Consider the following 16,452-nt stretch of genomic DNA (forward strand, 5'->3'; position numbering starts at 1 on the left):
GCTTCTAAATTAGACCAGCGGAAAAACTGTTTATGAATATTGTTTTAAATCGTAGTTGTTTTATATCAGCTTGAACACGTTGAAAGAAACTATCTTCGAAACGCCATCCAGCTATGTTAGTACCTGTTCCCATGTGGTATAGTTTTATTACTCTATCCAGTTACTAAATGTCCCTAAATTCATTATTTTCACTTTTTTAGGTGAACTATAAATTTAGAACAATGAAAAATCCAAATGTTGCAGTAAAAGTGAAACAATATGGAGCAGTGCAGGTAAGTTTAAAATGTTCTAGTCTACTGGTCAATATTCACACAGTATATAATACATAAAGGGGTTAAACCAGTTTACTGGTGAATATTCACACAATATGTAATAAATAACTGGATAAACCAGTAGTAGAAGTTAGAATCGTATTATTATACATTCTTACAACCTAGGAAGCACCAAAGCAACTAAAAGCGACAGCCACGTGTTTACTGTAGAAAAAACCCCAGCAATGGTCCAAATACTGAGCCCTGCGGAACACCGTACACCAGCGATCGGTTCTATATGTATATAAGTATATTAACTTATATTTTAATACACGTTTATATTAGTATGACCAGGATATACGATATAAATTTCTATATTTCTTTTTATTTAGTCAGCGCAGTTCCAGACTTTTATAGAGGAGAATCGAATACCCTCGGATGCAACTCTGATATCTCTGAAAGCAGTGCTTGATGGATTCAGAAAATGGATGATGAAGTTTGAGTCTAACGTTCATTTTTCAACGCATGATGTTGCCATACTTATGACTGGGTGAGCGGAATGATTTCGAATTTGTTTTGTATTGTTTTTTATACGCCCACATTTTCATGTGGACGTATATTGTCGTCGCCCCTGTCCGTCCGGACGTCCGTCCGTCCGTCCACAATTGTTTGTGGACACTCTACAGGTCACAATTCTTATCCGATTTTGACGAAACTTGAAATATAGGTTTATCTCCAAAAGATCTCGATTGCTTTCGATATTGGCATGTATCGGACCGAAACTTCATGGACTATGGCCCCTGATTGTACGAAAAATCACGTTTTTAGTTTGTGTACCCTATAGTGGTCAAATTTTTATACGATTTTAAAAAAAACGTTTTAGTATATCACCGTTACACCCTAAAAATGGGTGAGTTCGAATTTCGTAAAAGTCGGACCAAAACAGACAGACAAAATGGCCGCCTCTTGTACTCAAATAGCGTAAAACTATGTACCCTGTCCAGGTCGCAATTTTCTTCTGATTTTGATGAAAATTGAAATGCAAGTTTATAACCCAAAGATCTTGGTTCTTTTTGATATTCACGCATATCGGATAGTAACTTCCTGAATTATCGCCCTGATTGTACGAAAAATCGCGTTTTTAGCTTGTGGACCCTATAGCGGTCATAATTTTTATGCGATTTAAAAAACCGTTTGAATGTATCACCGTTACACCCTAAGGATGGTTGAGTTCGAGCTTCGTAGAATTCGAACCAAAACTGACAGACAAAATGGCCGCCCCTCGTACTCAAATATCGTAAAAAATATGGCACATCAATGTTGTGGACCCTCTAGAGGTCACAATTTTCTTCTGATTTTGATGAAACTTGAAATGTAAGTTTATAACCCAAAGATCTCGGTTCATATCAATATTCGCCCATATCGGACCGTAACGTCCGGAATTATGGCTTCTGATTGTTCGAAAAATCGCATTTTTAGCTTCCGGATTCTCTTGTTTTTCCGATTTTAAAAACTGTTTAAATATTTCACCATTCCACCATAATGAAGATTGAATTCGAATTTCGGGCATATCAAAATGAAACTGCCCGACAAAATGGTCGCTCTTTCTACGCAAATTGTGTAAAAGTATGCAATACGAAGGTTGTGGACCCTCGAGAGGTCACAATTTTTATCCGATTCTGATGAAACTTAAACATATCTTTATATCCCAAAGATCTCAGTCCCTTTTGATATTTGCGCATTTCAGACCATAACTTTCTGGATTATTGCCCCTGATTGTACAAGAAAACCGTTTTTGTTTTTAGTTTGTTCTCTATCCATCTCTTGCAATGGCAGCCGCTGGTTTTAATTATGATTATTCCCCCTCTTATATACATCTGTTTTGAGTAAGACGCTGGCTCGCTAGCCTAGAGGTCGAGTGTTCGATCCCTGGCATTGGCTGAGAAAGTTCAGCTGTATTTTCCGACGTGGTTCTCCTTGTCAGTGATGCAAGACGGAGGGCCTGACAAGGACATTTGTCTCGCCGTTCTAATTGGAACCGAGGCCCCGTGTATACATTGGCGTGCACGTAAAAGACCCCTTGGCAATTGGAATTCGTTATAAGAGTAAGTCATAGTGCCGCTGCCCGGGCAAATTTCCATCATATTATTAACTTTTTTCCTTCGACAAATTAAATTCTAAAACATTTTTGTATGTATTAGAAAAATAAATAAAGACGTTTGAAGTATTTGTAGGTAAAAATTATTTCCTATTTTAGTGTAAATGGGTATTAAAATGAGTAAAAGGCGCCATTCTGCTCGAATGAAGACGGCTGCTCGAATCAGTAACGTCTTATGTAAACAATGCACGCGCCATTGAACCAATTATTGACGCCGCGTGATATGACGTCATGTGTTGAAGGCAGTCATCTTTTACAGAGATATAAGAAGACTTTCTTAATACTCTGTGAAACAGATTGGTTTTGCGGGAGAGAGAAATGGGGTTTAACGTCCATTCGACACAAACTAGGTCATTTCGGGACTAACATATGGTTTAATTTTATTTCAATGATTCGCTTGCGCGTAGGGGTCTTTAGCAGTGGGAGGAAACCGGAGGACCCGGAGAAAACCCACGGGGTTGGACAAGCGACCCCACTCCTTGTCACGTACAACCGGGGATGACTCAATGACAGGCCTCATGATACAGCGCACACGTGCTAACCATTCGTCCATCCCCCCCCAGTATTTAGAAGGCACAGATAAATTAGAACAAAACATCCCTGGTGGTTTTGTACATGTATTATTGTTGTTTATTTTCAGGGAGGATTTATGTCGCATGAATGGGACCAATGATTGTTTTAGATTAACCGCAGGTAACTATGATTTAACACCTGATATAACCCAGGTGATATAACCACCGTAGACGTCCGTTCATTAGAGTTTATTGTGTATATTCGATATATTGTATATACCAGTGTATTGGATAGGTTACAAGAGCTTGTTGTATATATATTGTATAAATTATGTACATTGTATAAATTATATAATGTATATATATTTTTGTATATAATGTATATATATATTGCATATATCTTTGTATATTATTGTATATTGCATATATCGTTGTATATTGTATATTATATGTACTATATAGTTATTATCATTAATAGTCCACAGATTTAAAGAGTTCAGTCTTAAGAGATTTTTAAAAGATACATTATAATGTATGTTATAATGTATTGTATATATTATTTTTATTGTAGGTATTGGATATGTTACAGGTGCCTGTTGTATAAATTGTTGTATATTGTATATATATATATATTGCAGGTATTGAATATGTTACAGGAGCTTGTTGTATATTCTATATATATTATATTTATTATGTTAAAGGAGCTTGTTGTATAAATTATTGTATATTGTTGATATTGTATATTGCATGTATTAGATATCTTACAGGAGCTTGTTGTATATTGTATATACTATATTTATTACATGTATTGGATATGTTAAAGGGGCTTGTTGTATAAATTATTGTGTATTGTTGTATATATTACAGGTATTGGATATGTTAAAGGAGCTTGTATATCATCTAGGGAATATCTATCATCCACTTATGACGTGGCTGTTAGTGAAATGGGCAAGAGTTTTAGAGGAGTTATAGTCGGCGCACATGAACTTGGACATCTGTAAGTAGTACTTACGACAACCTTCCATGACACCATTCGATTCTTTTGTTTGAAAAAGACGGGTTGGATGGCCGAAAGGTTAGCGCGTGCGCGCTGCATCATTCAGTCAACTGGCGTGGTTTCTATTCCCAGGTTGTTACAACATCCGGTTTCTTGAGCTTGAAATGCATAATGCAATGTCTAGAAGATAGCTGCCCCCACCGCCCGACCTGCCCCTTCGCCCCCTCACCCCTCATTTTCCAACTTTAGATTCATGAAAAACAACGTTTCTAAAGCAAGTTGTTTGATGAAATGAGAGTGAGTGTGGTGCCTACTCATGATCACTAACCAAATGGTCCCGGGATCATTTCCGATGTTGTTCGAGACTTGCTGCATAGGATTATCCAGTACTTTCAACTCTTTGTTTATAACCCTATCACTGACACCGCGATGGTGGAAGTGGATGTAAAACTACAGAAACAAACGAACGAACACCACTCTAAAGATCCCCTGGCCGTTGTAAACCGCAAAACGAATAGCCCAAACTGCCGCTGTCAGAAACAACATCCCCGCATGGCATGTCAGCCATTATTATCACGGTTGATGCAGAAATGTAAGACGCCAAACCACTTTTCCTTTCATTTTGTAGAATTGGGGCTTATCATGACGGTGAGGGCGATGCCCTTAATTGCCCCAAAGATTCAGGCTTTATTATGAGTTACACCAGAAACAACGCCACCATGTTCACAAGGTTCTCCGAGTGTTCAAAGAACAGCATCAGTAATTTCGTAACCAAGTAAGCTGATACATATTTATTTCTTTACCACACAAGCCCCCCCCCCCCCCAAGGAGACGCGTCTTTGCCTAATTTCATTCATTTATGCTAGTAGTCAAGGGCCTAATTCACGAACACTTAAACTAAAATGATTTAAGGACAATCTGATTACAATACAGATCTATATTTCGTTTCGTTTTTATTATACTTTCGATGGCCTACATTACATGAAGATCTGACCGGTTGTTGCGATAGGTCACGTCAGAGGTCATACTAGCGGCTTTTAACCCTATGACGTTAGACATTTGATTAACCGATCAGCGTTGATGTTACTAGTGGAATACCCACAGTTCCGTGCAAAACACGCCCAGAGTCCGCCGTAACAGATTGTTTCATTGGCTAATACCTCACACTAATCAGAACACGTCAATGATAACAACTCTTCTAGATCTTAGTGTAGTAAAGACAAGTAAAACGAAATTTAGAACTATAAAAACGAAACGAAATAGGATCTGTGTTGTAATCAGATTGATTTAGGGATGATGTCGTTTCATTGGTTGATAATCAAAATCCTACCTCTGTGCCAATAAATTTGCGTTTAGATTTTCGTGAATTTAGCCCCCCCCCCTCCACCTATTGGTCTTAGGACCAGGACATTCTCCCTTTTCTTGAGAAACCTATGGGTGAATTGCGGAGAAGGGAAGAATATCCACTTGAACGATACACCGTGCTCCCACCAGTGACAGCGCCAGATTTACTAATGTCTGACATTGAGTCATGTGGCAAAGTTTCGATTTCGAGGAGTAGGATCGTCTAACCAACGAGTCCCCCGGTTTCCTCCAACTGCTAAAGACCACTATGTGCAATCGAACCATATGTTATTCCCGTAATGACCTACTCTCTCTCTCTCTCTCTCTCTCCAAATGTGTATTATACGTTGTATTTATTTTCTACAGTACCTGGTATTCACGGTGTTTACAAGATACGACTGGTTCTGGCTACAATTACCCAGATATATTACCCGGACAATACATGGATCTAGCCGCTCAATGTTTTCATTATACTAGTGGTGGAACACCATGTATGGTTAGTTGGTTTTATAATTTCTTTGGTAAACCGTGCAATCGTTAGCAATGGTTTTATATGGCGTGGTCTCTGTCCCCCCCCCCCCCCCAATCTGATTAAAACACAGATCCTATTTCTTTTTTTTTTTTGTAGTTCAAAATTTCGTTTACTTGTCTTTACTATACTATTTGTTATATAATCCGTGTTCTGGATGATGTGAGGGATTACCCAATGAAACGGTCTGTTACGGCGATTTTTGGCGTGAGGTGCACGGTACTGTGGGTAACCCACTATAAACATCAACGCTGATTGGTTAATCAAATGTCTGACGTCATAGGGCCAAAAGCCGCTCGTGCGTCCCCTGACGTGACCTCCCACTACAACTGGTCAAATCTTCATGTAATGTAGGCCATCGAAAATATAGAAAAAACGAAACGAAATATAGAACTGCATTTGAATCAGACTGGGTTCTCCCTGGTCAGTGATTCAGGACGGGGATCCTTACACGGGACTAGGTATAGTCGTTTAGTTATGATGAACACGCAGACGTTAAACCCCGTTTATTTGATATCTGCAAATCTAGAGGCAGTCTACTTGAGGATGTTTATAAATAAACAGGAAGCTATCCACAAGTATTAAATATCAATTTCAGTCTGAGCTAGTTTGTTAAATCTCTTTCCTCAACAGCACACCCAGTTTTCTTCCACTGCCAGAGACACCTACGCGCAAACGAATAATTGAAATTAAATTTTTAAAAAACATGTTAGTCCCGAAATGACCTAGTTTATGTCGAGTGGACGTTAAACCCTATTTCTCTCTCTCAACAGCACAAGACGATTTACTGAAAAAGATATATTTGTGACTGTCATTTGGTTTGTTTGTTTGTCGATTCGGGGTACTGGAGCCACGGTGGCTAAGTGAGTAAGGCGCTGGCTCGCTATCCCGGACGTCGCATGTTCGATCCCTGCATTGACCTAGAACGTTCATCGGTATTTTCTGATGTGGTTTCCCCTTGCCAGTGGTGCGTGAAGGAGGGCTAAGCAAGTACAGCTTTCTAGTCGTTGGGATGGGACGAAAACCCGAGGCCCCGTGTAGACATTGGCATGCACGTAAAAGAACCCATAGCAGTTGGAATTCGATATAAGAGTAGGCTTTATAGCTCCTCTGTGCGGGCAAAATTTCCTCCATAGCACACTGTATGACGTATGACCGTCTTCCTTAGCCCAGTCGGTGTAGAAAAGTAGGACGTTAAATCCCATTCCACGGTCTTAATAAACTGTCTTGTGTGTTGCAGGGATTAATAGACCAATGTGAGAGGCTGTGTTGTGAAACTCCATATTATAGATTTAGACGACGAGAGCCTGCAGTTGATGGTACATCATGTGGAACGAATAAAGTAAGTCACCTTGGATTATAATGTAGGGAGAACTTGGGTGGGTTGGGGTAGTGTTTATAATGTAGGGAGCGCTTGGGTGCGTTGGGGTAGTGTTTATAATGTAGGGAGCGCTTGGGTGGGTCTAGCAGGAGATCGATCAAGCCGATTGGTGTAGTGTTTATAATGTAGGGGGAGTTTGGTGGGTTGGGATCAAGCACTACACGCACTACACGCACTACACGCAAAACAAAAATCTACAAGACAAACCTGCGGACAAGAGTAAACTGTGATGCTGGACATATCTGATACGGCATTTTCATCATTCCCTTCATCATGCACACCCTGTTTCCCGGTGTCTAACTCTGGTGGACTTTGTCGGCAGATTGGATTAACTCTGTTTGCCGGTGTCGGCCTATTGGACTTAACTCGACGGATTGTATCTAACTCTGATTGGCTTTGTCAGCAGATTGGATCTTACTCTGATGGTCTTTGTCACCAGATTGGATCCACCTCTGTAAGATTTCACCTAACTCTGTTTGGCTGCTTAGGCAGATTAAACCCAGCTTTGTTTGACAGATATGGTCCAACTCTGCTCTGTTTGATTTTGTTGGTTGATTGGATTTAACTATGTTTGGCTGGGTCTGCAGATAGAACCACGCTAGACCTGACTGTATTTACACATAGAAATAGACATAGATTGCCGAAATATTGCACCAAAATCTGCTACAATATTGTCCTCGGTTAGATTTTACCATGTGAAATTATTACTGGAGGAAATCGTCAGATGAAATGTGTTACGCTTGAAGCATCATTTGTCATCAAATCACACGAGGCAACCCATGACAAATAACATATCAGCGTGTCCCAAATGTCGTAAAATAAATATGAAATAAAATGGGGTTTAACGTCCTACTGTCTTGCGCCGACTCGGCTAATGAAGACAGTTGAAGAGTCCAGGGGAAGAACGATCTAAGTCACATTTTTGTCTTTTCGCATAAAAGGCATAATTACATCTTCAAAATGATGTTTAATACGAATCATAATTACCAGACAGTACAACAACTGACTTCCACTTTTCAGCCAAATTAAGGTCAAATAAAGGGTACGCTGGACGTATTTGTCCGGGTGGCCATTTCAGAAGGGCCTTGTTTCGATGTGACTCCGATCGTTTTTACCTGAAATTGATTGTTCCGCAGAAAAATTATACAATTTGCTACCAGATGGCGCCATTAACTGGGGTTCGTTGAAAAAGTGACTTAGATCGTTCTTTCCCGGGGCTCTTCAGTTACGTCATATAGTGTATTATGACGGAAATTTGGCCCGGACAGCGGTGCTACGAACTGCTCTTATTTTTAATTCCATCTGTCAAGCGTTCTTTTACATGCAAACCAATGTGTACACGGGACCTCGGTTTTTCGCTTGAACGACTATATATTGTCCCTTGACAATTCCACCACTGACAAGGGGGGACCACGCCCGACAATTTCGATGAACTTTCTCGACCAACACCTCTAACTCACAGAGCCAACTTGGCTCCCAAAAGAAGGTCACTCGGCAAACCTCGACAGATACCGGTACTCTACGTCTAGCCGCGGCTGTATGACGGTAAGTGATATATACACATGTACATCTATACAATTGCGTTGCGGCTATCGGTTTCCTTGCCGCTGTGGGACAGAAGTTATCAATATTGCGTCGTGGGAAGAGGGTGTATAATTTTCATCGCAAAGTTGTCCTTTGTTTAAAGAACAGCTTCAGACATTAAAGGTTTAAATGATAAACCCCTCTTCACAGGCGTCTTCATGGGTGATGCCATTTGTAATCCAGGAACCTGAAAGTAGTTCAAATAGCGGAATTCTTCATACAGCCGTGGCCTGCTGTAGGGCAATCTGTTTCACAGAGGATTACGAAAGTCTTCTATCTCTGTAAAAGATGACTGCCTTCAACACGCGACGTCACATCACGGGACGTCAATCATTGGCTCAATGGCGCGTGCATTGTTTACATAAGACGTTACTGATTCGGGCTAAATGGTGAATTTTACTTATTTTAATACCCATTTACACTAAATAGGAAATGATTTTTACCTACAAATACTTCACACGTCTTTATTAATTTTTCTAATACATAAAAAAAAATGTTTTAGAATTTAATTTGTTGGAGGAAAAAAGTTAATATTTTGGCTCATTAAGTCGCGTCGATGTCATCCTTATCAGTGATTGTAGAGGCCTAGCGAATATTCACTGCTGATCAGTGTGGATGTAGAGTACTAGAGTCTGCCGAGCTTTGCCGAATGTAAGAAGGTAACACTTTGGGAAGACACGTGTTTAAATTCTTTCAATTTTATAGGTTTGTATGAATGGCCAATGTGTTTTTATGGCAATGGGATAAACAAAATGATCAGAGGTAAGCTTATAAATATTTATATTTTGAAAGCCAAGAATTTAGGCAGGCGACTAAACCTCCGAACAGTGTGGTTGGCCGAATAGTTTAACGCGTGGCAGTGAATCGTACGGGTTGTCACTGATTCATCAAGTGGCGGGTTTCGACAAGAGCGTGACAAGAAGTAGGATCGCCTGTCCAACCTCGTGGGTTTTCTCCGGATCCCCAGGTTTCCTCCAACTGCTAAATACCCCTACGCGCAAGCGAATTATTGAAATAAAATTGAACCATATATTAGTCCTGAAATGGCCTAGATTGTGTCGAGTGAACATTAAACCCCATTTTCGCTCCCTCTCTCTACTCCCAAACCCGGCAATACTTATTATTCGTTAGACCAAAGAGTCAGCCCGTGCCTTAATTGCCAAATAATTAAATTATAGTGTCTTATGTCAAGACCTCAAAACTAGGTCTAAAAAAAACACTGCCTAACGCCAGAAACCCATAACACGATCTAATGTTAGAAACCATTAACATTGTCCAACGCCAGAAATCCATAGTCTAATGTCAGAGCCCCAAAACACAGCCCAATGTCAAAATGTCAAAACACTGTCTCGCGCACGAATCACAAAATCTCAAAACCCCAAACGATCTAACTGCCAGTTACATAAAACACGGTCTAATATCAGAATCCCCCAAAAAACACGATCAATAATTTTATTTACCTTTAAGGCTTTCGTCTAATTCACATGAAATAAATATTATTTTTCAATTTTCAGATGTCACAAGTGACGATCTTGTTGCAGTAAAAGAACAACAATTCACAGAAAGATAACATTTGTTTGGGAAGGATATTTTGTATTATTTACGTTTGTGAGAAACTAAAAGATAACATTTGTTTGGGAAGGATATTTTGTATTATTTACGTTTGTGAGAAACTAAAAAAAATATAAGGCAAACTAAAATGGTGAAATACTGGACCAAAAACAAATAAGAACACTTTTGTATAAACATAAATCCGAAATATTGATTCGGTTTATTTATAGTTTCTAGAAGAAAATGGATTATTTCCCTTTACCCAGAAAATGAATTACTTCGCTTTACCCAGTTTTATTTTAACGACTACGCCCATTATTATTCATAGATTACCTCCATCAAATGATAAAGTATATTTTTATATCGGTAATTAATTTTCCGATGATTAAGGAAAGATAACTCTATTGTTTATTAGAGGTCCCTACGTCCTTTATTAATTCTGATAAAGTGTATTTTCAGATTTGTAATTATTTTTCGGATGATCCAAATCAACTAAATGCTACTTATTAAGGGGCGATAACTCTATTGTTTATTGGAGTTGCCTACATCCGATGTCAATACTGATAAAATGTTCTATAGATCGGTAATTAATTTCCAAATTCCAATAAACCTAGGGGATACTCGATTGAAAGTTTCGGAAATGAATTCTCCGAATATCCCAAATAGTAACAATCGAGTGAAAAGTGGGATTTAGAACTAGAACGCATGTGTGATCGGAAGGAAATATCTCAATCAATCAATCAATTCGGACGTTCTGGACTGGCAATCGAGCACCCCCTAATACTACAGATTTAGGGACGATAACTCTACTGTTTATATGATTTGCCTACATATTAAGGGGCGATAACTCTATTGTTGCCTACAGATTAATGGTCGATAACTCTATTGTTTATTGGAGTTGCCTACGCCATTAGTTAGGGCTGACCTGAAGTAAAATGTATTTTGTGAAAATGTTCTTTATCACGTTAGGGTTTATGAAATATGTATTATATTTATAGGCACGTGGAAATTATCTTCATACAGGAGGTATCCATCTTGTTATGGACGCAACAATCTAATGGCCTAATCCATTAGGATAGGATCACCACGCATACACCGCGATTAAAACCACGATTTCAATCGTAGCGTGAATCGTGATAGTGGGAAACCTAGTATAATGGCTGTTTATCTGTCGACTTATCGACTACAATGGTACCTTATATATTATAAGTGAGTGACAATGGGTCTCTGAAAATATTTATGTATGCGATACACCATGCTGATTAAAATCAGATGTCAATTTCGTTTCGTTTTAATTTTGATTTTGTATTAAATTTGGAGAATGTTGATACTCTTGTGATTGGTTAAGCAGTTATAAACATCACGATTGGGAGATATAAATAGAACTCCCACAGGGTTGAATGAAAGTATGTTAAAATTCATAAAATTAAAAACGAAACGAAATTGTAATCTATATTGATTATATTATGTTTTGGATATATTTGAATATATATTTTTGTCCTGTCTCCCCCGACAACGCTTAGTTATTTTGATAGACCACTGATTATAGTGGTACTCAAGCAGGACATGAAAATATAGCGTCATGAAATTATCACCATCCATCTTCATAGATACATTATGTAAGATTTAGATAAACAGCTGATCATAAAGAGTTGGTCATTCTTGCTATAATAGTTCAAAAATAGATACTGTAAGATGAAAATATTGAAAATTTCGTTCAAATTACTTTATTCTGAGCCAAGTTATCACTGTTTGTAGTTTTGACAAGATGCGTGCACAGTGGTAACCTGGGCACTGGTATATTCGAGACTTAGCCTCGCTTTCCCATTTTTAAATTAAATTTTTAATTGGTGAACCGTTCTAATCTAGTTAAAATCTAGAGTACCCGATGCCATCAAGAGTTGATTATCGTTTTGGTTTGTTAATAAATGTCTAATTAATAGTTTAGATAACATTTCAGGTCCAAAGAAAGACCTGGAAATAAGCAGATTTAGCTCTTACATAATGTATGTTTAATCTCCGTAACATTTATGTACCAAATGAATACGAATCTTATTAATCTTATCGGCCTAGTGCGCAATGAAATTAATGCCCGATAAGAAAATTCGCAAATTAATGCGAGAATTTTGTATTCGTGCGTGTTCTCGCACAATTCATTGTTATAAATTATTGCGATCTCTGTCAATGCATTTTCAGATAAATTAACATAATGCGTTTTCAATACTAAGATTTAATTTCAAGTACACGATATTTCCATGTTCACGGTGTTAAATTAATTTCATGTTATAGCGTTAATTTACTTTCAAGTACAAAGCCTATTTTTATGTTTACAGAGTTGATTTAATTTCAAGTACACAATATTTTCATGTTTACATTTTTGATTTAATTTCAAGTGCACAATATTTTCATGTTTACATTTAATTTCAAGTACACAATATTTTCATGTTAACATTGTTGATTTAATTTCAAGTGCACAATATTTTCATGTTTACAGTGCACAATATTTTCATGTTTACAGTGCACAATATTTTCATGTTAACATTGTTGATTTAATTTCAAGTACACAATATTTTCATGTTTACCATGTTGACAGTGTTGATTTAATTTCAGGTACACAATATTTTCATGTAGTGTTGATTATTATCTCTCTTTTAATTTTGATATTATGTCTAGGAACATGACATTGTTTAAAGTCCCCAACATTTAACAAAGAATTTATTATATTAAATGTGGTTCCAGTTTTAACCGTTGTTTAGTTTTTTAAGAGTAAAAGTTGGCGGGGCCATACCTCCCACATGCTAAATACAAAAATCTTTAAATGCAACCCCCTCTTATAGATTTTCGTTAAAGTATATTTGTTCGATTTGATAGCACTATTTGTATTGGTGTTTGTAAATATATGACAATAAAACCAAGAAAGTGCGGGGGGGGGGCGAATGGTTAGCGCATGCGCATTGTATCATAAGGTCTGTCATTGAGTCAACTGGCGTGGTTTCGATTCCCCGGTCGTACGTGACAAGGAGTAGGGTCGCCTCTCCAACCTCCTGGGTTTTCTCCGGGTCCTCCGGTTTCCTCCCACTGATAAAGACCCCTACGCGTAAGCGAATTATTGAAATAAAATTGAATCGTATATATGTTAGTCCCGAAATGACCTAGTTTGTGTCGAATGGGCTTTAAATCCTTCCCCCTTCTCTCTCTCTCGCTCTCTCTCTCTCTCACTCCCTCCCTCCCTACAAAGTTTGTATTTACATCTAGATATAACCATCTCCAGTAACATAATATTAGATATGACACTGGTTATGCGTATGGGCATGGTGACCTGTTATATTATGACAATTACAGTTGCGTGTTAAAACTAGTTATGGATAAAAACAAAGCCACTAGTCATGGTATATAATAAAATAGCAATAATAACAAAATTATTTAAAGATGTCGTGCAGAGTCAACAATATTTAAAGGTACATTCCCGCGTACAAACTGTGTGATTTGATGATATATTTGGACTAAAAACATATTCAAACTAATTCATTTATCATAATTTTGCTTCAAATTCTTCTCAGAACATGCTAGAACATGTTCTCAGAACAGAACATCAAAAGAGGTCATGTTTGTGTCACGTGACTTGTCTCTCTCGGTACCTAGTAACGGGTGCGAAGTCGGAGGAGAATTCGTTGCATATACAAGACGATGCTGTCTTTAATCGCTGACTATTTATTACAAAGATGGAATCCTAAGTAAATTCTTGGATTATCCACTGGCAGCGTCTTTCTCCGTGATTTTTATCTCAGAAAGTGTTGTACGTCTAACCCTTCATAAAATTTACCAATCTCCGCGTGCAACCTTCGAAGTCACGCGTGCAGATATTCCTAATCGTCGGGCTGTCGATTGGGGGAACCCTTACATTTTTGTCCTGTATACGCTCCATGAGTGTTTTTCAGAGAATCCAGTATATTTCTAGTAAGATTGGATATTTCTACTTTCCATATATCCCAAAATCGCCATACTGTTATTGGAAATAAACACCCGATAAATACTTTTCTGGGAACCTATCTTAAAGGCGTGGTTTAGTCACAAAACGCTACAATATTTAAAGGCGTGGCCTAGGGTCACAAAACCCTACTAGTTCTAGATAGTATTTAAAGACGTGGTCTATGCAAATTAAGTTCATCAGTTTCCACAACTTAGTTAACAGTGATAATTTCAAATTGCAAGAAACCTAATTTCAATTTCACCCATTTTTCCCTGCTGACCTACATTTCGTTTCGTCTTCGTATCGCCGAGGTTCTTAAAATTGTGCGTTACCCTATATCTAGACTTCAATGTCTAGATCTATTTTTTAAGACCAACTCAAGATTTCGTCGAAGTCGCTGAGATGTAAATAAGATTAGGGCACGTGATTGTTAGCGCGATTGTAGGTTAGAGTTAGGGTAAACATTAGGGCTAAGTCCATGGTTAGGTTTAGGGTTGGGATTAGAGCTTGCCCTGTTGACATCTCGTGACCTTGACCAAACCTTGAAGTTGGCCTTATCAAATAGATCTAACCAGACTTCAATGGCTTCTGCCAAGCTATTAAGCAGGAGGGGACGTATTTTTAACCGCATGTTGTGTCGCGCATACTGACTCTAGCGAGATAAAATGTTCCTTTACATTGTACACGAGTTAACAGGGACTGACACGCGACCGTTTAGCAGTAAAAAGTTGCCTTGTAATATTTACTGGGAACTCAAAACAAAAAGTCCCTGATCGTACAGAGTGAGTCTAACGAGACTTACGTTTAGAGCTGAACTAATTTCGACAATACAAGTCTCGATCATTTCCAATTCACGACAATCTATCTAGGCCCACAGTCGATGCATAAACAATTTGGGGTTGCACAATCGAGACTACAGCAGAACTAGTTGTGTTGGTGGGAAGGGGGGGGGGGGGTTATTGCAATTTGGTGGGGGGGGGCATCCTTGCAAGAGACATGAAACTTGGCATGCATGCTCCTTGGACATTTGCACATCGAATGGTGCGATGACGTCATGCTCGGTTCCTGGTCTATATAGTACTTGTTATTTTCATTTTTGACTTAAATTGAAAGTAAAATCGTGGGGGGGTTGGGTGGCTGAATGGTTAGCACGTGCGCGCTGTACCATAAAGTCTGTCATTGTGTCAACTGGCGTGGTTTCGAATCCCCGGTTGTACGTGGCAAGGAGTAGGGTCGCCTGTCCAACCTCGTAGGTTTTCTCCGGGTCCTCCTGTTTCCTCCCACTGCTAAAGACCCCTACGCGCAAGCGAATTATTGAAATAAAATTAAAACATGTGTTAGTCCCGAAATGACCTAGTTTGTTTTGAGTGGACGTTAAACCCAATTTCTCTCCCTCTCTCTCTCTCTAAATTGAAAGTAAAATCGTGGGGGGGGGGCACTTAGAGATGCATTATGTAAGATTTAGATAAAGAAAGAGCTGACAGTTCCGTTGTAATAGTTTAAAAAATAGATAAAAGGCATTTGTTGAATATTTCAGTAAAATGACTCCTTTCTAAACGGTGTTATAGCTGTTTCATCAACAATGTAGTCTCGATTGTCATTTCTACCAATGCTACGATAACAATTAAAGTGTTACGATTACAAAGTCTCGGTTATCCATTTGTTAATTAAATTATAAACTCCCAATCATGTTTAAAAGTGGATTATGGGTCTTGTCGTGTGACTAATTGTCTAATTAATCATTTATATAACAATTGAGGCCAAATGAAACATCTGCATTAGGCAGATTTAAATCTTACGGTGTTTGCTAGGAGAGAATGATATTTCCTCTTATCTAGAAGCTCAGGTCTGGTCCAAGGTTATTTATTTCATATGTAGGAACTGGTCATTGACTAATTAACCCTGGCGCAAGTGGCGCGATCGTGTCGAGCTTCTACATTCAACCCCCCCCCCCCCGCCCCGCCGGTCCTTACACCTTATTTTAGCTGGGTATTCTTAAGAAGAAATGTCAGTCTCTCCTAGCAAAACTCTGTAACCTCGATATATACAATTATTGATTCGTATAATAACATGTGATATACTCCCCATTTGGAAGGGGGTAAATACAACGGGTAATATTTAGTAGTGTTGATGAGCATGGGATGGAGTGTGTGTGTGTGTGGCGGGTGGGGTGGG

General features: G+C 38.5%; 1 protein-coding gene across 1 annotated transcript in view; it reads left to right on the forward strand.

The window, feature by feature from the left end:
- LOC126817376 (A disintegrin and metalloproteinase with thrombospondin motifs like) overlaps positions 1–13,038 on the forward strand; it is a 33,311-nt gene extending 20,273 nt beyond the window's left edge. The window contains exons 8-17 of the mRNA XM_056100739.1: positions 201–272; positions 644–801; positions 3,050–3,102; positions 3,789–3,918; positions 4,547–4,693; positions 5,629–5,758; positions 7,032–7,133; positions 9,462–9,518; positions 10,271–12,866; positions 12,918–13,038. Coding sequence (XP_055956714.1) covers positions 201–272; positions 644–801; positions 3,050–3,102; positions 3,789–3,918; positions 4,547–4,693; positions 5,629–5,758; positions 7,032–7,133; positions 9,462–9,503 — 834 coding nt within the window. The 3' untranslated portion in view covers positions 9,504–9,518; positions 10,271–12,866; positions 12,918–13,038. The remainder of the gene's footprint in view (positions 1–200; positions 273–643; positions 802–3,049; positions 3,103–3,788; positions 3,919–4,546; positions 4,694–5,628; positions 5,759–7,031; positions 7,134–9,461; positions 9,519–10,270; positions 12,867–12,917) is intronic.
- The last annotated feature ends 3,414 nt before the right edge of the window (positions 13,039–16,452 follow it).

The sequence above is a fragment of the Patella vulgata genome, chromosome 4 (assembly GCF_932274485.2).
Source record: "Patella vulgata chromosome 4, xgPatVulg1.2, whole genome shotgun sequence".
NCBI classification, from domain to species: domain Eukaryota; kingdom Metazoa; phylum Mollusca; class Gastropoda; family Patellidae; genus Patella; species Patella vulgata.